The sequence below is a fragment of the Mytilus edulis genome, chromosome 4 (assembly GCF_963676685.1).
Source record: "Mytilus edulis chromosome 4, xbMytEdul2.2, whole genome shotgun sequence".
Classification (NCBI taxonomy): Eukaryota; Metazoa; Mollusca; class Bivalvia; order Mytilida; family Mytilidae; genus Mytilus; species Mytilus edulis.
This window is the reverse complement of record NC_092347.1, coordinates 38,930,126-38,952,659: the sequence shown is the minus strand read 5'-3', so window position 1 is coordinate 38,952,659 and position 22,534 is coordinate 38,930,126. Positions and strand designations below refer to the sequence as shown.

Here is a 22,534-nt window from a genome sequence, read left to right as displayed (position 1 = left end):
ATCATAAGCAACAAGTGTACTCAGTTTCAAGTTGATTGGACTTCAGTTTCATCAAAAACTACCTTGACCAAAAACTTTAACCTGAAACTCCCACTTTCATTTTCTATGTTCAGTGGACTGTGAAATTGGGGTCAAAAGTCTAATTTGGCTTTAAAATTAAAAAGATCATATCATAAGCAACAAGTTTACTCAGTTTCAAGCTGATTGGACTTCAGCTTCATCAAAAACATCCTTGACCAAAAACTTTAACCTGAAACTCCCACTTTCATTTTCTATGTTCAGTGGACCGTGAAATTGGGGTCAAAAGTCTAATTTGGCTTTAAAATTTAAAAGATCATATCATAAGCAACAAGTGTACTCAGTTTCAAGTTGATTGGACTTCAGTTTCATCAAAAACTACCTTGACCAAAAACTTTAACCTGAAACTCCCACTTTCATTTTCTATGTTCAGTGGACTGTGAAATTGGGGTCAAAAGTCTAATTTGGCTTTAAAATTAAAAAGATCATATCATAAGCAACAAGTTTACTAAGTTTCAAGCTGATTGGACTTCAGCTTCATCAAAAACATCCTTGACCAAAAACTTTAACCTGAAACTCCCACTTTCATTTTCTATGTTCAGTGGACTGTGAAATTGGGGTCAAAAGTCTAATTTGGCTTTAAAATTAAAAAGATCATATCATAAGCAACAAGTTTACTAAGTTTCAAGCTGATTGGACTTCAGCTTCATCAAAAACATCCTTGACCAAAAACTTTAACCTGAAACTCCCACTTTCATTTTCTATGTTCAGTGGACCGTGAAATTGGGGTCAAAAGTCTAATTTGGCTTTAAAATTTAAAAGATCATATCATAAGCAACAAGTGTACTCAGTTTCAAGTTGATTGGACTTCAGCTTCATCGAAAACTACCTTGACCAAAAACTTTAACCTCAACGGACAAACGGACGCACAGACGGACGGAGCCACAGACCAGAAAACATAATGCCCCTCTACTATAGTAGGTGGGGCATAAAAAATGGGTACAGCAGTCATCATTGTGTAACTATCTTGAAAGGAACAATTTAACAAAACACAAAAAAACATCTATCTACAAACACATTCATTGATTCGCGTGTCTGACGTCTGAAAATGTTATACGTCGCATAAATTTGTCGTTCAATGTATATACAAACAATTTAAAATTTCACATGGGCAATGTTAGCATACAGGGTTAAAAATTCATGTAACAATTATTTTCAGAAATAGACCCGAGATTTAAAATAGTCCAAAAGTTATATAGAATTTATAAGAATCCACAAATAGTTCATTCCACTACGCGATTGAATAATTTTGACACTTGTGGTTAAAAATATTTTTAATTCATAATAGAAATACATCATAATGACATAATAGAACAATGTCATATTGACGGAATCTTTTAAAGTACAGAGTCATGTTATCAGAACCAAAGAAACACAAAAAGTCGCATATACAAAACATGAAAGAAAATACAAACACATTAATAGGATGTTTAAGTACCGAGCCACAATAAATGGATATCACATAAAACAATACAACAGTAAAAGTAATATTAATAATAGAACAAAGACAAATGAAAGAACAATATAACACGTTGAAATCCAGCTCTTATGCATATGATATGGACTGCTACAGAGAAAATGTTTACCATTACCTTCAGAAATCAATAATGCATAATGCCACATATTTTCATTGTCTTGAACTTCAATTTCATGGTTCAGAAAATTGCTAGAATAACTGATTCCCTCTGTCATATGACCAAATTTTCATGGTTTAGAGACTACTTAAAAAAACAGATTTTTTGTATTCCTAATTTCTCTTATGAGTATTAGGGTAGCTATATTTGGTAATAGTTCTATCATATTTGGTGTATGGAATGATTGTAAAGTGTACATGTCCAACTGGCAGGTGTCATCTGACCTTGACCTCATTTTCCTGGTTCAGTGATTATTGTTAAGATTTTGCATTTTGGTCGGTTTTTCTTTTACTGTATGTAATAGTTCTACTGCATTTGGTGTATGGAATGATTGTAAGGTGTACAGAAAAACTTCCATAATTCTTTTGTGCCATGTTCTATGCACTGTCAGATCTTTGAGTGTTTTTATGCCAAGCATGTACTGAATTTTGCGTCTTGGATATATACCCTATATCCTTTGTTTTTCTATTCTATTCTCATTTTAACTTGAGTAGGCATTATATTTGTCAATAACTTCATACTGAGTGTTTAATAACATGGTGTAAAAGGTTGGCAAATATAATACCTATGTTAAAATATGAGTGCACACACTAAATTGTCTCGCCTGTTTTACTAACCATTGATATTATGTTGATAGTCCTAAATATAAAGCTTTATTTACAACTATCACATAATCTTAACATGATCCAAAGAAATTGGGTCTAGGTCAGATAAACCAAACAAGAAATACATGTACACCTAACAATCATTCAATACACTAAATATAGTTGACCTATTGCTCATAGCTTATAAGTAATAGACTTAACCAAGAAAAGTAAACATTGACTTATGAACCATGAAAATGAGGTCAAGGTCAGATGATACCTGCCAGACAGACATATAAAGCTTCCATACAACAAATATAGTTGACCTATTGCTTATTGTTTAAGAAAAACAGACCAAAACACAAAAACTTTAACACTTAGCAATGAACTGTGAAAATAAGGTCAAGGTCAAATAAAAACGACAAGAGTGACATGTACATCATTGAATATTTCCATACATCAAATATATTGACCTATTGCATATAGTATTAGAAAAAAGACAAAAACTCAAAAATTTAACTTGACCATTAAACCATAAAAATGAGGTCAAGGTCAGAAGACACCTGCCAGCTAGACATGTACACCTTACAATGATTCCACACTTCAAATATAGTAGACCTATTGCATACAGTATCAGAAAAAACTACCAAAACGCAAAAACTTAACTATAACCACTGAACCATGAAAATGAGGTCAAGGTCAGATGACACCTGCCAGTTGAACATGTACACCTTACAGTCCTTCCATACACCAAGTATACTAGACCTATTGCTTATAGTGTGAGATATGGACTTGACCACCAAATTTAACCTTGTTCACTGTTCCATGAAATGAGGTCCAGGTCAAGTGAAAACTGTCTGACAGACATGTGAACCTTGCAAGGTACGCACATACTAAATATAGTTATACTATTACTCATAATAAGAGAGAAATTAAAATTACAAAAAATATATTTTTTTTTTCAAGTAGTCATTGAACTATGAAAATGAGATCAAGGACAATGGACATGTGACAGACAGAAACTTCGTAACATAAGGCATCTATATACAAAGTATGAAGTATTCAGGGCTTCCACCTTCTAAAATATGAAGCTTTTTAAGAAGTTACTTAACACTGACGCCACCATATCACTATCCCTATGTCAAACTTTCTGCAACTAGGAAAATTCAGAACTTATGTACTTCATAGCAGACCTACCATACCTGTTCAAAAAGCATCCGTTTTGATTTGATGAAACCATTTGTTATAAAAAATCAACCATTACTCCATGTTGATAAACAAATGAAAAGATACATGTAAACTTACTTTTAGAATGATTTATTTAATTTCTTAGCTAGCAAAACGCACATCCATTTTGATTTTCTGTTTTGTTCAAAACACAGCACACAATGTAATTTTGTTTGGATTGTGACGTCAATCACTTGCAGCCCATGTTTTATTGGAATTAGAACATGGCTTATCATATTAGAATCCATCACATTTTTTTCCTACAAAAGTCTGCCACCACAATTATTAATATATACAAATGATTGCCATAACAATATATTATTCTCTACTCAAGTCTTCCCTCACAATTTTGATCCACAAAAGACTTCCTTTATTTATTACACAAAAGTCTTATCTAAGTTTGTAATGTATATCTGGTAAGTTTCTGAGTTTCTCTGCTGCCTAAAAAAGGAAAAAAAACAGATATGTAATATTGTTTAGAAAACAATTATTATAAGTAATAGAGATGCATCGCAGTGCAATCAACTTTAATAATTCTTATTTCAAAATTTGAAGATTTCTATACTGTTTAACAGATTTTATCAGCTATGGTAGGGATTTCTTAAGGGCATATGATACAGTTACAGGGGAGGTAATGAAGTTGCTAATGTAAATTGTTATTTTCGCAACGTCAAACTATGACTTATCGGGAAAAGATTCAGTTTTCGACTGATTTTTATCATTGAAACTTATCTAACTTGAAAATGAGTTCATGGACACCTCTTTTTTAAAATGCCATTTGGTTTGGTTACGCGAGAAGATTATGTGTGCCAATTTTCATGAAAACGTAAATAGTGCATATTTTTTTAATTTGATAAATATACAGCAAAAAATTATGGTTTTTTCTACATTCATGAACATTTGATAAATATGAGCTATTTCTGAACAAAAAATGCCTAAATTTTTAGGATACTTATAAAATACAGAAATTACAAATTATTTAACAAAAAACAATTTGTGTTTATCTTTTAAAACAAAAAACGAAGGGAATATACGGCCACAAATCCGAAATTTTGAGCAAATATACAAAATTTAGACCTCATTATACTAAAAAAGTACCACATGAATGTATATTTTTTTATTTAAGAATTGAATGCTGCTTTTTGTAAATTTATTGGGGTGTAAAAGCGTTGACCGAAGTACATTTTGTATGAAGCGCGGCTTCATATTAAAAATGTGCGCACGGTCAACACTTTTACAACCCTATAAAGTTACAAAAAGAAGCATTCAATACTTATAATTACATTTTTTTAGCTAGAATCATGAAAACACTATTTTCATCAAGTTTTCATTTAATTCACCTGTGCACTTTATTGGGGGACCTCGTGTCATCATGAATGATAAATTTTATTGTCTGATGTAATTGTTTCAGGAATAGCACGTGATGTGCAGTGAGCCAATCAGAATAACATATTATAATGAAATATACATCTAATATAATTATTTCATATTCAATTTAATCTGGTAAAAAATAGTCTATATAGAAATTTTCATCAAAATGTAAATACGGGATCAAAACTGTATCGTATGCCCTTAAGGAGGACCGAGGGTACAAAAATTTCAGCAAAAATTTAAAACTTTTTTTTTTTTTCATTACAAATTTTATTTATTACACTATTAGTTGTCACTTTATCATATGGTACAAAAATCAACAAAAGAAATCAATTTGTTTTGGTCCGAGATAACTTTTAAAATGTTTATATCATTAAAAAGCTCCCAATTATCTCCCTTTGGTGAAAAAAATGTCTTTTTTTTGCATTTAAATTGAAATATCTTTTTTTCACTTATCGGTGACCTATATTTTTTATTATCATTTTCAAATTAGCTGTACTTAAACTTTACAATTGATTAGGGCGATTTCTGTAATCTAATACTTTTTTTATTTCGATATTACCTATATTTCTCCTATTAGTTCAACAGAAAAAAAGTACCTTAACAAAAATGCATGCTTCTTTCAAAGACAGATTGTGAACTTAAATAAACAGTCACCCCATTTTTTTATTTATATTTCTATTAAGTATATTATAAAGTTCATTTGTAGAAAAAAAATACCAAAGTCCTATATTTATAAAAAAAATCAATTTCTACCTGCGAGCCCCCGTAAGCATTAAGTGCACTGAACGGTACTTTTTAAGCATTTTTTATTTCTTTGTTAGTTCATGATCTTATTTATGGTTATGAGTCCCTTTTGATATTACCTGTTCAGCTGTAAGATCCCTCTGAGGTTGTGCCAACATTTCATATCCAACCATAAACTTCTTGACGGTTGCTGATCTCAATAAAGGGGGATAATACATGGCATGTAACTGCCAATGTTTATTGTCTTCCTTCAATTGAGGTCCTGTCGGGGCACCTATAAAGACATTCAATAAATAATTATAATTGTATTACAAATTTGCATATAATATACAATTACATTCTAAATGAGACATAACTATCCATGAATATAAAACTGACATTGGTTTATCTCACCACAACAGTTTTTTTCAACATGTTGATTTAACAAAAAGATGAAAGAACTGGTTGGTATGGAGTCTTGTTTAAAGAAGGTTATCTTCATGGACTAGTTCAAAGAAAGCTATCTGTATGAACTAGTACATAGAAGGTGATTTTTCACATTCATATGTTATGACCATGTATGCATTATGCAGAATGATAAGCAGTCATCAATCAACTCCTTTAATGGTTTGAATGATTATTTTAAACTTTCAGAATTATCAATCAACTAGCACAAAGTATAGTTTTTACAAAAGACACTGAACAATTATATAACTTACAAATTTTGCAGATATATAGATTAATACTAACCATGCCATCCCATAGAATATGGGAAAGAAACTTCAAACATGTTATCATATTTTGTCAACAACTGTTTGGTAATATCAGCTAAAGCTACAAAACGGAAAAAAACAACTCATTTATAATTACTATATAAGCTTTTAAAATTATATCTACAATTAATTTATCTTTCCCTGATTTATGTTAAAACATGATATAATTGTAGATGTGTGCGACATATCAAAATATTAAGTCATGGATTTTGTTGTAAATTATCTCCCTTTTTTATTAGTAAATAACTGTAGAAATAAATTTCAAGCTACAAGTAAAATATTTTTTCTTATACATACTATTCATATGTAATTATAAGTTATTTAGGTCTCAAACAGGTTATATAATGTGACAGTCCCAGCTTAGAGTTTATATTCCCTTAAAAAAAGGCAAATTAGAAACCTGAGTTAGACATAAATTACAGATTATACCTGCCTTCATATATTTTTTTCAGAATCCGATACTTTCTTAATATTTACAATGTAGTATACATATTTTCCACATATGTGAAGGATTTTGTATTTTGTTGTGAATATTTTTGAATGTCCCTATATTTTTTTAAGAGATTTTGAATTATATTGTTCAAAGTTCACCAACTTTCAAATGGGATTTGATTGGTTGGTACATACAGAACACACACCATCTCTTTCTTCATTGGTTAGATCTTCTATCCTAAGTACATGTCGTCGTGGTAATAACATGGTTTCATAAGGCCACACAGCCCAGTATGGTACTAGCCACACCCAATGATCATTCTGTAAAATTATTCTCTCCTGAAAACAAATTGCTTTTATTAAATTTTTACTGACATATATTTAAAACTTAATTACAAATTACATATTACAAATGTGTCAAGTTTGGGGATTAAAAAACAAAACAGAGGTGTCAGTACATATCAAATAAGTAGCCAGGGTATATAAGATGTGTTTTTTTACTCCAGTTGGAACTGTAATAACTTCAATCACAACAAATTTTACTATTTTATGTGATGTAGTCTTTAGATGTTGAGTTTGAAAAAAGGAAGATAGGTGCAAAACTAGCCATTAAAGGAGTGGAACATGTAAAAAGCCTATGCATTAACCATAGACTTAACTTCATAAGGAGGCACACTCCTAAATACACCTCTTGTCTAAATCTACATAACAATAAAAGAATGTAAAAGGCTCACAAAGGATAAAAATAATGGGTTTATTTCAATTATACAATTTTTATTTTAAACTATGCAAAGAATGGTTAAGACCTATAGATTAACTTTTCATCTCTCATACCTGTTTTTGAAGTTCTTTTTTAACATAATCCACTAACATTGGAGCTCCATGTTGTGTATAATACTGTTTCTGGGTTCTATTTTTTACCATTGGTTCATTAGGCAAGAAGGAACTGGCCCAAACCTAAAAAAAAGTTTATCAAGCATATTGATTTGAATGGAATATCAAGTATATAAATTTCAATAATATTAAAAAAGAAGTTTCACAAAGATTAAATATATAAAACATGAAAACCAGATAAAGGCAATACATATGTATGCTAGGAAAACCTCCATTTGACTCAAAATTTCCATTTGACTCAACATTTTAATCTCGTCTATGGAACCCTGAAAGGAGATTCCATAAAATGATGCACAATAATGTTACATAGGGGAAAAGAGGAGCTTTCAAAGGAGTTAAGGTATCAGGGTTTAAATACAGTGTGTGCAATTACACAACAAGAAGAAGCAATGAAACACTGAAAACTGTTCATCAGATTCTAAGGAAATGTTGATCTAAGATTATTTAATGGACTGACGAACAAAGGAATATTCTTTATATGTTATGTGAGGTCTAGTTTCTAGACTAGTTAACAGAATTCAGAATAATGGTAAAAAAACTGAGAAAAGAATACAGAAAAATGAGATGCTATTATATAAAGAGTAGATAATGTTTTACATATTGGCCTAAAAAACTAAGGAATATAGAAAACTGGCCTAAACAAATCAAGGAATACAGAAAAATATACCCCCCCCCCCTTTCTCCATCAAGACCCTGTTATATAAAAGTTATAAATAGTGAGAAAAAAAAAGAGAATAAATTCCTTCTACATAGAACAGGACATTATCTGTCAATAAAAATGTGAAATGTATCTTTAAATTAAAATGTCATATGAAAAAATAAAGTGATTTATTATTACCTGACAGTGAGGGTGTGGATTAGAACATCCATTAATACTTCCTTTATTTTCAAAAATCTGAAATAAAAAAAATACACATAAAAATATGAGAACTACTGCTAGGTTATAACTTCAATTAAATATGACTTTTGAACTTTTAAATATAAAAAAAGAAGAAGTGGTATGAATGTCAAGGAGACAACTATCCACAAGAGACCAAAATAATACAGAAATTAACAACTAAAGGTCACTGTAAGGCCTTCAACAATGAGCAAAGCCCATACTGCATAATCAGCTATAAAAGGCCCCGAAATTACAATGTAAAATAATTCAAATGAGAAAACTAACGGCCTAATGTAAAGAATTAATGGTCATAGGTAATCAATCTGATTCAAATGTTAGATCTGTTGTGGGGCCAATTTAACAATAAAATATTGTATCTGAAATGATTTCCTATAAACATGATTAATACCTAATGATAAAGTGTACAGAAGAATAACTTATGTTGAAATTTTCCTTGAAATTTTGAAACAAGCCAAGGTCAATTTGTAAAATAATGGTTATCATTTTATTCATGATTAAGTATGTGTGTTAGAGCGTATTTACCATGAGGCAATAGATTAATCATTATCATTCAAACTTTGAATATTGTAAAGTGCTTAGGTAAAGGCTCAAATCTAAAGTGCCAAATACCCTATTTTGCCATTTTACATGAATTTTAAAAATACTAATAATGGTCTATTTCACAAAGTTTTTATTGATTATATTTTTAGAAATATAAATGCTGCATACATGATACATATACTTTTTTTTCAATAATCAAGTGTGGTTCAATGAGTTTTAAATGCTTACAGATTTTCATATAATCCAGGGATGGGGTAATTAAAAATGTAATGGTAATTAAGTGTAATGCATTACAATTTTCCATGTAATTGCATGTAATGTGTAATTGAGCATTTTTTTAATTACATGTAATGGTAATTTAATTAATTACATTGAAAAAAGCATGTAATGCTCAATTACTTTTGAATTACATTTCAATTACATGTACTTTTATGGTGTTAAAGATAAGGATTTGTGTTTAATTATGCAAACTGTAAAATTATATGTACATGTATTTTTCAAGTATTGATATCACATGCTTTTTTAATATATGAAGTCTGTAATTTATTCTGAAGTTTTTATATCATTTATTTGACCTACAGATTTTTTTTTATAGTCTTATGATTTACAAAATGTGAGAATCATATATTAGTGTTGTTCAGTTTTTAAGAAAGATCTTTTAACTAAATAGATTGATAATTAATTAATCAGCTTGTTAAACAAAACAAAACACAAAATTGTGTCACTGTAAAACATCTTTCTTAGACAGTTTTACAATTTAAAATCACTGCATACAATCATTTTGTCAAATTAGTATACACAAAAGGATTATAAAAATAAAAATTAACAGCTGTAAAAACAAACAGCAATTAATCAGATTAAAATGTCCAGAGGCAACGCCACTATTACATATATTTTATCTAATTAGCAAAATATTGCTTATATTTAGACATTATATACATTGTTTGTACTAAAAATTATTTTCAATATTGTGACAAGCACACTTTTTAATATTTTTTTAAGTAAAATAAAAAAAAAATTTAATTCATTTATAATTTCTTTATTCATATTATGTTTAATTCAAATGAGTTCATTTCTGAGATGTCAAAATGCCTTTTGTAAATAGGAACAAATTCCCTCTCCTATCAATATGATGATCTTCTAATCATAAAACTTCCATGTTCTGATCAAGCAATATCTTGCACATTAGCTTCTGTCGAAAGATTATTTACAATTGCTGTTTTCAGACCAGACAGATTCAGACTAAATGACAAAACATCAAAATAACTAAATTAAATGATTATCAAATGCAACGCCATAGGCAGATCCAGGGGGACCTGGGGGGCCCAGGCCCCCCCTTTCGTGGGAAAAATTTGGTTGATTATATAGGGAATCATTGAAGCATGACTGGAGCGGGCCCCCTCTTAGGTCAGTCAGCGGGCCCCCCCGTAGGAAAAGTTCTGGATCCGCCACTGAACGCTTAAACTATGCTTACATGAATATTTTACACATGCATTATATATACATGTAAAAGATTGTTAAAAAATATCATGATGAAATGTAATGTGTAATTTAATTAATTACTTTAGTAAAGTAATTGTAATTTAATTAATTACATTTCAAAAACTGTGTAATGTGTAATTAGTGTAATTGATCATTTTTGCAATGTAATGTGTAATTTAATTAATTACATTCCAATGTAATTGACCCCAAGTCTGATCAGATCAGAAATACTGTCTAATAACCTTCAACTTTTTTATCCTTCAGTAGGTTTAGTGTTAATGACAACAGACCTTTGGTCTTCAGTCTGATATATGGCACAGTTACTAGTCTATTGTTGAAGACTTTATGCTGACCTCTAGATGACTCTTATGAGGTTTTAGTTTGATGTTGGGCTAATGACTAATTGATCTACACTGTATATCTCCTTTCATAATCATTATATGATACTTACCTGCACCCATGTGTATTTCTTCCCCAGATCTACATTGATCTCTGCCCACTTGTCAATCACAGCTCGTACCTCCTCTTTGGACATGATTGGCAGGGTGACATCAGAGTGAGGATGAAAACATATGACTTTACATGTTCCAAATCCAGCTGCTGCTTGGAATAAAGGATCATCACTTGGAGCTGAAAAATAATATCAAAACAGTTACTGTGGATTCATTATCAATTTTACATGGGATACCAATAGTCTATTTGTTTGTATATAAAATATAAAGATGTCACATGGTATGAGTGTCATGTGACAATTATCCACAAGAGACCAAATGATGAAGATATTAGCAACTAAAGGTCACAATACAGCCTTCAAAAATGAGCAAAACATATGTATAAAAATAAAATTGAGAATGGCAATGGGGAATGTGTCAAAGAGACAACAACCCGACCAAATAAAAAACAATAGCAGAGGGTCACCAAGAGGTCTTCAATGTAGAGAGAAATTCCCGCACCCGGAGGCGTCCTTCAGCTGGCCCCATAACAAATATATACTAGTCCAGTGATAAGGAACGCCATACTAATTTCCAAATTGTACACAAGAAACTAAAATTAAAATAATACAAGACTAACAAAGGCCAGAGGCTCCTGACTTGGGACAGGCGCAAAAATGTGGCGGGGTTAAACATGTTTGTGTTAAACATTGATTGGTTAAATATTTCTCAGTCATGTCCTGTTTTTGAATTTGTTTGTTAGCTTTTTGGTCATGAATGTTTGTCTCTAATATTTAATTAACTGTGCATTTGTATTCAGATATCGCAGATCAAATTTATTCGTTCATTGTTTAATCATACGTTTTTTGATTGAGTTAAGTCTGCCAATTGATATTTTATCTTATGTTTTTCTTTGTTGTGATGTTATGCTATTGTTTCAGAAAAAGGGAGAAGGTTTGGATCCATTAAAACGTTTAATCCCGCTGCAAATGTTTGCACCTGTCCTAAGTCAGGAATCTGATGTACAGTAGTTGTCGTTTGTTTATGTAATATATACGTGTTTCTCGTTTCTCGTTTTGTTTATATAGATTAGACCGTTGGTTTTCCCGTTTGAATGGTTTTACACTAGTAATTTTGGGGCCCTTTATAGCTTGTTGTTCGGTGTGAGCTAAGGCTCCGTGTTGAAGGCCGTACTTTAACCTATAATGGTTTACTTTTTAAATTGTTATTTGTATGGAGAGTTGTCTCATTGGCACTCACACCACATCTTCCTATATCTATTGTGAGATCTCAACCCTCCCCCTATACCTCTAACCAATGTAGAAAAGTAAACGCATAACAATACGCACATTAAAATTCAGTTTAAGAGAAGTCTGAGTCTGATGTCAGAAGATGTAACCAAAGAAAATAAACAAAATGACAATAATACATAAATAACAACAGACTACTAGCAGTTAACTGACATGCCAGCTCCAGACTTCAATTAAACTGACTGGAAGATTATGATTTCATCATATGAACATCAGGCACAATCCTTCCCGTTAGGGGTTTAGTATCATACCATCATAACATATATGAGAAGAACATAACCCGTGTCATGCCAACAACTGTTTTTAGAATAAATGTGTTTAGTTCCGATGCAAAGACCTTATCAGTGACCCAATATTAACGCCAAAATATGCAATCTTTAATGACTTGACAACAGTATCGTAATTATATCCCTTCTTAATAAGACTATTCAAAGGTTTTGTAAGTTTCTGATGTGAATACTGACACCTTTGTGCTTTATAAAGAATATTTCCATAAAAAATTGGATGTGAAATACCTGAACGTATTAGAAGTCTGCATGTTGAGCTATATTTACGAATGATGTCTTTATACCGATGATAAAATTTAGTAAATGTTTTGACTAGTTTGTGATATCGAAAACCCTGGTGTAATAATTTTTCAGTAATACATAAATTTCTCTCGTTAAAATCTAAAACATTGTTACATACACGAGCGAATCGTACAAGTTGAGATATATAAACACCGTAAGATGGTGCATACTTTGGCAAGACTACAAAACAAATATCCATAAAATACCACTTTTACATAATCCACAAAATTTTATAATTTATGGATAAATATATACATGTACACAGGAACTTTCTATACTAACTGGACTCGTCTCTATTGATTTTAACTGATAACTTAGCCGCCTATTTAAAGCTACCACCCAACAATAAACTTAGTTTCGTATCTCTATAATATACGATAGTTATTTGCATATTTCACAGTTCATTGTAATTATATAATTATTATTAGTTGTTAATATATAATCTGATTAATGGTCATTAACGATGACAAAAAATAAAAGATTTTGAAAGATGATGAATTATTAAACTTAGACGTATCATTTTAAAGAACATACCAGTTGTGTAAAATGGTTTCCATATCAAACAAGATGGCAGCTACTGAAAATTCAGCGAAACAAATACCTCAAAGTTCAAAGATCAATATTTAAAAAACAATCCGAGAAATCTTTTAAAAAACAACATTTACTAATGACAAAATGTATAAAATTTCATAAAAACAATTTTTTTGTTAAACCTGAACATAAAGTTATGAAGAACACCTCGTAAATGTGAAATGATTTGCTATAAAGTCATGTGACATCAGCTAAGGCCGAGATCAGTATGATAATTTGTATAGACATCATTATAAGTGACCAGAAACGGTAGTATAGAAAGTCCCTGATGTACATGAATCCACAGTAAACTTTAATTTCTACTTTCTTCCACATTTACATATTTTTGAAATTGCTTTTAACTAAAAGACTTTATAAATTCAATTAATAGTTGTTTACATTAGAACGTAAACCCTTCATCATACTGAGTTGAGTTAATTAAATCAATTGTATGTCTTATAACAAGTCAGAATTGGATATTGCTTGATATAAAATAGAGTTATTCACCTTTGACAAGTTTATAACAGTTACTGAAATAAAATAACAAGTTCATTTCAAACAATATCCACTGATTGACAGAACAATGTTAAAGCACATGACATTATGAAAACCTAAAAAATAAACAAACAATTGCCATGGATAAAAAGCAGTCTTTCATGAGTTTTGCTAGTTTCTAATCTCACAAATAAGCAATGGAAATGTAACATTTTGATATTTGACTGCGAAAAAAGATTAATCAACTTCATAATAATGATACATGAAGAGATCATCAGAACTATAGAAGACTATATGATCACTTAAATACTAGTATGCAAACAGATGCTTATTAAGGGTGGGATGGAGCTATATACGTTTAATGCATGGACTTTTTACGTGTCCTTAGCCCCATGATCAGGTCCCATCTTATGATAGTGGGACCCCCTTACAAAAAGTTCACTATTAATGTTGTCCTGCCAGTCATTTTCCCTTACAACTACTTTTCATACATAATTGATCATTTACCAAAAATTAGTTAAATATTTACAACAACAAAAATGTCATAAAAATGAAAAATTTCCTTTTTTACTACAATGTTCTACTAAACATAATCTGGGCTTTTGTTTTTAATCAGCAGGAACGTTTGGCCAAATTTGAAATAAATACCTCAGTAACACTATTAAGGATTTGAGTCAAGTTTGCTTTCAATTGCGTATTGGATTCATATGAAAGACTGGTACTTTTTAATTACAGATAAACAGACAAAAAATAACATGACACCAAGTGAATCCGCCGCATTAATAGCACAAACTGACACTTTTATTAGGTCAGGTGAGATTAAAATTAAATTGTAGTTATACCTGGTTCAGGTCCTTCCTCAAGTAATGCTGGAAAGTCATTTGTAAATACATATGTGCTGTCATATTCTGGGGTAACCTGTGTAAACAAATCAACATGAAAAATAGTGTATCATTTAATTTTAACATACAGTTGCAATCATTTAAATTTTTCATCTCGTTAAAGTGGGTAAAATAAATTATAAATGGCCTGTAAATTCAGAAATAATTAATTAAAAATACAGTCTTTTGACTCTTTAATTGGAATTCTATGAGTTATTCCTCTTCCTATTAAGCAGCACTTCTTTGTTACAATGAGGAGCAATACTGTGGATTCATTAATATTCATGGGATACCAATTTTCATGGATTTCGTGGGTACATGGGAACCACGGATTTAGATGTCCAACGAATTGCAAATTTTCTAAAGGCATGTATGCAGATTTTGCCAAAACCATGAAACTAAATATCCACAAAAATATGCAAGTTTTCCTCGAAACACGAAAATCAGTATCCATGAATATAAATGAATCCACAGTAGCTTGAAGAAGTGTTTTGGGTTGTTCTCATTGAAGTTAATCCTGCATCTCCTTTTATTCATAACCTGTTTATTGCCTAAATATTTAACAGTTTATTGGAAGGAAATTGATCTTTCGCTGTATAATACCAGTACTTGTACAACATGTTTAAGAAAGTTTTTCCTGGACTAGAAAAAAATAATATTGAATGATTTTAGAATACAGAATTAAATTCCATTACTTTTCCATTTGGTCTGGTAACTCCTGGACAAAGAGGATTCTTTGAATCAAATCTGGGGACTTCAGATTCCTGTGGTTTTTCTACTTGGCCTTGCCATGGTCGCTTCATACGATGTGGAGAAACTGTTACCCATTCATCCTTTAAAGGGTTAAATCTTATGTGAGGATGTTCTGAAAAATAACAATGCAATAATTATCATTAAGGAGGCTCACAGGTACAAAAATGTCAGCCAAAAAATAAACATTTGTTTTTTCATTACTATAATTTTATTTTTTACACTATTAGTTATTACTTTATGATATGGTACAAAAATCAACAACAAAAATCGCTTCAGTTTGGCCCCATATGACTTTTAAAATGTGTATATCATTTTCAAAGCTCCAAATTATCTCCCTTTGGTGCAAAAATGTCATCTTTTGGCATTGAATTTTAAGTATCTTTTTTAACTCATTGGCGACCTATATTTTTTTATTATTGTTTTCAACTAAGCTGTACATAAACTAAATAATTATAAAATTTAAGCAATTTCTGTAATTTAAAATTTTATTTTTTTTCGATATTACCTCTATTTCTCCTATTAGTAGAACTACAGAAAAGAAGGACATTAACAAATTTGTATACTTCTTTCAGAGGCAGATTGTGAGCTTAAATGATCAGTGACCCCTTTTTTTTTAATTTCAGTTTTCTATTTAGTATATGATAAAATTCATTTATAGAAAAATATAGCCAAATCCTATATTAAAACAAAAAATGATTTATACCTGTGAGCACCCTTAATAACAATTTATAAATAGTATGGTATACATGATTAAGCATTCTAATATGACTTCCTTATTAAGCTTTGTAAACAAAGCCGTGTTCTAATGAGCACAAAATATGTTTGACACATGCGCACAAACTTACTGTTCATATTAACATAATTTCCATCATTATCCTTTAAAATATATACATTTAAGCAGCTAATATAAACTTTTATTATATATTTTTATAAACAACTTATATTTACCCTACTCGTAGTTTTTTAAACTTATCAAATATGAAATGTAATACATACAGACTCCTCGGGGAGGAAACATGACCAGTCAATCATTTTTACGGTATTTTCGTACGCTTTGACCTATAAAAATACTGAATTTGTCCTATTAGAATCGAAATAATTCCTGCATGTCATGCTCTATGCTCATTTTAACATGGGTAGGCATTATATTTGACCACATTTTACATCTCGCTAACTCTCAGTGTAAAATATCGACAAATATAATGCCCCATGTTAAAATGAGCATAGAGCATGACATGAAGGAATTATTTCTTAATCTTTTTTTTGTGTGTTTTTCTTTTACAACATATTGTCTACATATATGTAATAAGGGTTATAGGTTTGTGTGTATGCATGTGAATTTTTGGGGGTCCTTTATAGTTTGCTGTTTGGTGGGAGCCAAGGCTCTGTGTTGGAAGATGATACTTTGACCTATAATGATTTACTTTTACAAATTATGACATGGATGGAGTTTTGATCAGTTTTTTTTTTTAATTAACTCATGCCACATCTTTTTATATCCCATAATTACAGTACTTAGGTCACTTGAGGACATTCTTTAATTTTCTGTAGACTTGGCTATGTTTTCTTATTACTGTGTATTGTCAAGCTTGGTTAACTCATTAATTGTTTCTCAGTCACTGAATGTACGATGTCCTAACAAACTGAAGCAGCTGAACCCATTTGTTTACCTTCAAATTTTAATGGATTTAAAACCATGTAACACATTGGATCATCCAGTCCAATCAAATTGCTATATTGCCAATTAGGTGATTTTTTAGTCTAAGGCAATCATATTATTTGTTTCTATGATGTTGCTTTGAAATAGTTTGAAATAAATTAGCGGTTTATTTAACAGAAAACCTCATTATTAGCCATGATATTGACATATGATCAATGCAATTTGATATGGATATTCAATTATGGTCAGCAGAATATTGATCCCTTTGTATTGAACAAAAATTTTATCTAATATTTTTTTTAATATATATTTATATTGTTTTTTATCAACCTAAACCTACTCTATATTCCTGAACAAAAATATGGCATGAATATCATTTGTTTTCCAAAGTTTTTCTAACAAACGGGTATAATAAATCATTTTTTGTTTTAATATAGGATTTGGCTATATTTTTCTATAATCTATATATGAAAACAAATGATATTCATGAAATTCTTTCATTTTGGATACGTTTTATCGCGGAAAATCACATAGACGTAAGATGCTTGTCATTTTGAAATTCTTAAAAGTAGGATTTGCTTGCCTGATTTATGAGCTTTATGGAATCTTAACAAAGCAATGGAGGCCAGAAGAGGGATTTTCAGAAATTCCAAACTGTTTTTAGGCATTCCGAAGTCAAAAAGTTGAACAATAAAGTCAGAACGACCGAAAAGATGACCCATTATAGACTATGGTAGCATATCTATGTTAAGCTGATATAACTTCAGTACATTTTGCTTTACTTTTTTTTTTTATAATATTACATCTTAACTAAAAGATCAATAGTTGATCAAAGTTGTACCATATTAACACAGGTACTTGTTTCTATCCATAGAAAGGTCGACTATCCATATAAATATAAGAACCACAAGAGGCTGTCACAACGAAGGCAAACCGGATTTATTAACATTTATTTGTGTCCTGGCAATATCACAAGAACCATTACTGATGAATGGTGAAAGTGAAAATCGTCAATATCAAATTTGACCTCCATTTTGTCATCAGTATCAACATATTAAAATTTGAAAAGCTTAGATTGAATGGTTCATGAGTAAATACAACAACGTCAACGTGAATAGAAACTCCATTTTACGATCTTTCAAGAACCATAACTCCTGAACGGTAAATGTCAAAATCTTCATTATTGAACTTGACCTCTATTTTGTCATCAGTAACAACATATTAAAATTTCAAGAGCTTTGGTTGAATGGTTCATGAGAAAATGCACGGACACGACGGGAAACACCATTTTTCAATCTTTCAAGAACCATAACTCCTGAACAGTAAAAGTCAAAATCGTAATTATTGAACTTGACCTCCATTTTGTCATCAGTAACAGCATATTAAAATTTCGGAAGCTTTGTTAGAACAGTTCATGCATAAATGCACGGACACGACCGGAAACTCCATTTTTCAATCTTTCAAGAACCATAACTCCTGAACGGTAAAAGTCAAAATCACCATTATTGAACTTGACCTTCGTATAGTTGTCAGTAATAACATATTAAAATTTTAAAAGCTTTGGTTGAACAGTTCATGAGTTAATGCACAGACAACATTTGATTGCCGCCCGCCCGTCCTCCCACCCGCCCGCCGTACATCCCCAAATCAATAACCAACATTTTTGTCACAATAATCCGGTTGAAAATTTAAGCTTATATTTGTTGGACCCTTAAGTGTGATGGGGACGCTAAAGTATGATGGTCACGCTAAAGTGTGATGGTCTGCGGTAAAGTGCGATGCCTTCATAAGCTAAAGTCTGATGGTCTGCGAAAGTATAGACATTTTAAACGTAGTTTGATTATGACGTTAAAAGTTGTTTTTACAAATCAAAAATGAACATGTCAGAAGATTAAAAAAAACATCAGTGTGTACATTGGAGGAAAATATTACATGTATTAATACTCACTTCGAAAAAGGGGAAAGCCCCAACAACCACCCCTTTCTCTCGCATTTAAATTAAAGCTTGTACAAATAAATTTTATTTATTCTGACAATGAAAGAATGTTGTATTTATGTTGACAACTTTAAGGGGATGTGTTTACATTAATAGGCTATGTAAACGGTAAGCTACATCAATTATCCAATACGCCCCTGAACATGCATGAAATATTTGCCACTGGACGTTAAGCAACCAACAATCCATCCAATACGCCCGAATAGTTAAAAATTCATTAAAAGGAAATATAGTATTTTGTGACATCTAAATAACCGTTTTAGCAAATATTACAAGGTCAGTCTTCTAAATTTAAAAACAGACTACCTTTAAATCATAAATCGCATCACATTATATGTTATATCATAGCATACTAGAGCTTACAAAAAGACTTGTTTTTAACATCAAATTGTTATTTCAGTATTTTAAGCCCTTGAACCATACTCTATTTTCCCATCGCACTTTACCATCGCACTTCAGCAAACAAGCAACCAACGTACTTTAGCTTGAGTCACCATTGTAAATTAGCATAGACCATCCCACTTTAGCATGACCATCGCACTTTAGAGTCCTACATATTTATTTTATGGATAGAAACAAGTGCCTGTGCATATCAGAGAGTGGTAATAGGGGTACCTTCATGATGAATAACGGTAAAAATTCTTGCCAAATGACGTTAATGGTAATTTTTGGTGCATGACAATAAAATATGCACTTTCTTTTAGACAATAAAAAAATGAATGATTTTGACAAATCACGTTAATTTTTTTCCAAAATTGAAGGTTACAACAATTATTTGATACCTCTGACGAATCACGATAAGGATATTTTGACGAATGATGGTAAAATTTTAATAGATTTGACCATAACGGGTGCTGAAAATGTCCATTTGACTCCTGACTGTAAAAGTCATTACTACGTACCGGCCCTTATTTCCACCTCATCAAATTTTTAATATAAAAAAAAAATTTGACAAGCGTGTGGGCTGTAAATTAATTTCAGTTGAAATGAAAATTAAATAAATTCAAATTCTTATTTCTGTAAATATACAATTGTCTACAAATCTTTTCGGCTTGAAATAGGCACACAAAGTCAAAGATCAGTTGATATACATCGGTCCTTTCTCACTCTAGATTTTAGTTTTGGTCTTAAGACGAACTTTACCGGTTCACCTTCATCACTTTTTAATCTAGCATTCACACTTTTTCTTTAACTTTAATTTATCAGACGTTTAATTAAACAATATAATCTCACCATTCGGGTCAAAATTTGCCATTCGAAGAAAATCAAGGTCGTAAATAGCCAAAAATAAATCAAAAAGAAACAGACACGTTGTTGGTGTTTAGCTTCAGCAGGAGTGATGGTTTATCTGAAAATCAAAAATGAAATAACAATAATAGGCAACAACTGTTCATTTGTAAATTTCACCAAGGGCATGCAGTCTTCTTTGCTAGTGCGCAGGAACATATATATTAGATATACTGTTCCCAGCTAGTGCGGTTGTATAAAAAAAGAAAATTTTCCGGTTCTGATTAAAATTTCTTACAGCCGACATATTTCCAAGCAATTTTTGGGTAGGCAATATACTTTAAAAAAAATATTTCGCCTTTTCTTTGTAAGTTCTGTGACATCATATGATATTAGTGCAACCCAAAGAAGGAACTATACATTGTAATTACAGTACTATACAAATCCATGTACAATCTAACAAAGTCAATCACATTGCTTCAAAATCTAAAATCAGTTCTTTGAATTGCATAAATGTATACAAATTCGTAATTTCGCTTCTGTTTATAAATAATGTTGATTTATTTTCTTATAGTGTCACATTTTTTATCAGACATATATATAAAAATAAACAATTACATTAATAGCACAGAATTAAAATGACCAAATATCCAGCCTTAATTATATAGACTTATGAGACACTTATATGCACAACCATTTCTAAAGTTATTTTTAGTCCAGATAGGTTAGATGTAAAATTCAAATTCTGAAAATCCAAACTGAAAAGAGTAAAAGTTTTAACTTATCATCACACTGAGCTTTAAAAATATGAAATAGAAATATAAATATTAACATGAATTTTAGAGTTACAGTTATAGTAGACCGGCTGGCAAATTAGCTAACCATTTCATATCAATTTCGAATCGTTGTTTATTTACCCACATAGTATTTCATAAAATTGATGGCAAAATCATCATTTTTTATTTTTCCATTTAGACAAAATATTCAAATTAAGATTTCCCCCCATAAACGTTGAAGAATGATATGCTATTTAGCTATTAGCATTTAGCTTGGTTAAATTTGGTAAAACTAAGGTTGATAACACCGCAAATCAGTGGTGAATCTATAAATTTTCATAAGGGGGGGGGGGGACTAATTGCATAAGAGCCGAGGCCCTCTTGAAAACCCCTCTAAATCCGCCTCTGCAAATGTCAAGTATTGATGACTTGCAAGTCAATAATTCAACATCAGTTCATACATTACTTAAAGTTATTCGAGCGTCGGTGATCATGATTTGACAACTTATATCCTTTTTAATAAAATAATGTTTTGTTTAATTTATCATTTGTCAGGTAGAGATATCAAAGCACACGATTCCATATACTTGTTTTCTGGTTAATTATAACTTAAGGCACATGTACGAGAAGGATTGTTCGCCTTTTTTTATGACAGTTCCACAGGCACTTGTCTCTCAGAGAAAAAAAAATCTTATATACCAAGTTATATAAAAAATAAATATTCTGAGACAAGTGCCTGTGGACAGTTCAAAATACAGAATACTTCATAAAATTGAAAAAAAATAGACAACTATACAACATAATAACAACATGTACAACCTATTAAACATCTTTTTGAAAGATTCGGGTAGCTCTTAAAAGAGCTGTTTCTTAGAAGTCATATTTCTAATCTTTTCTACAAGTTAACCTCTCCATCATTCTGTGCAAAGTCTTCATCGTTGTTTACCAGCAGGTTAACCTGGCGCATGACATCGTCAAACTTGGAAGAAGCATACTTCAAGTAAATCAGTAACATTCTTTCCGAGACCTGGAGACGAGACCAGTACATCTCCGCATACACGCTCTGATTAGAAGCCCTTGCTCTTTCGAATCTTTTCTGGATGGAATGAGCTTTTTCTTCAAGGAATCGAACCTGTTTCTTTGCCAGACGATATTTTCGTTCATTTTCATGAAGACGGATATACTGTGCTCGCTGCTGTCTCGTGAAAGCAACCATTTCTGAAA

The 22,534-nt window shown here is 30.9% G+C and overlaps 1 protein-coding gene across 2 annotated transcripts; it reads right to left on the bottom strand.

Annotated features, from left to right (window-relative positions):
- Positions 1-3,597: 3,597 nt before the first annotated feature.
- LOC139521856 (galactose-1-phosphate uridylyltransferase-like) lies at positions 3,598-20,663 on the bottom strand. Of its 2 annotated transcripts, none has more exons than XM_071315515.1 (10): positions 20,541-20,663; positions 15,594-15,763; positions 14,860-14,935; positions 11,094-11,272; positions 8,558-8,614; positions 7,660-7,782; positions 7,032-7,164; positions 6,371-6,454; positions 5,761-5,915; positions 3,598-3,964 (listed from the first exon to the last, which is right to left on the bottom strand). In XM_071315515.1, the coding sequence occupies exons 1-10, from the start codon at positions 20,560-20,562 to the stop codon at positions 3,914-3,916; spliced, it is 1,050 nt and encodes a 349-aa protein (XP_071171616.1). In that variant the 5' UTR covers positions 20,563-20,663; the 3' UTR covers positions 3,598-3,913. The 2 variants fall into 2 exon arrangements, with proteins under 2 accessions (XP_071171616.1, XP_071171617.1); XM_071315516.1 differs by lacking the exon at positions 20,541-20,663 and adding an exon at positions 20,337-20,401.
- Between the last annotated feature and the right edge of the window lie 1,871 nt (positions 20,664-22,534).

Bases quoted from the DNA above. Each gene is read 5' to 3' on its own strand.
- LOC139521856 (XM_071315515.1), bottom strand. From the start codon at position 20,562: ATGGCAAATTTTGACCCGAATG. The intron at 15,764-20,540 runs GTGAGATTATAT...GTTATTTTTCAG, and splicing joins GGCAAATTTTGACCCGAATG to AACATCCTCACATAAGATTT. The intron at 11,273-14,859 runs GTATAACTACAA...ATTATTTTTCAG, and splicing joins TGAGGAAGGACCTGAACCAG to CTCCAAGTGATGATCCTTTA.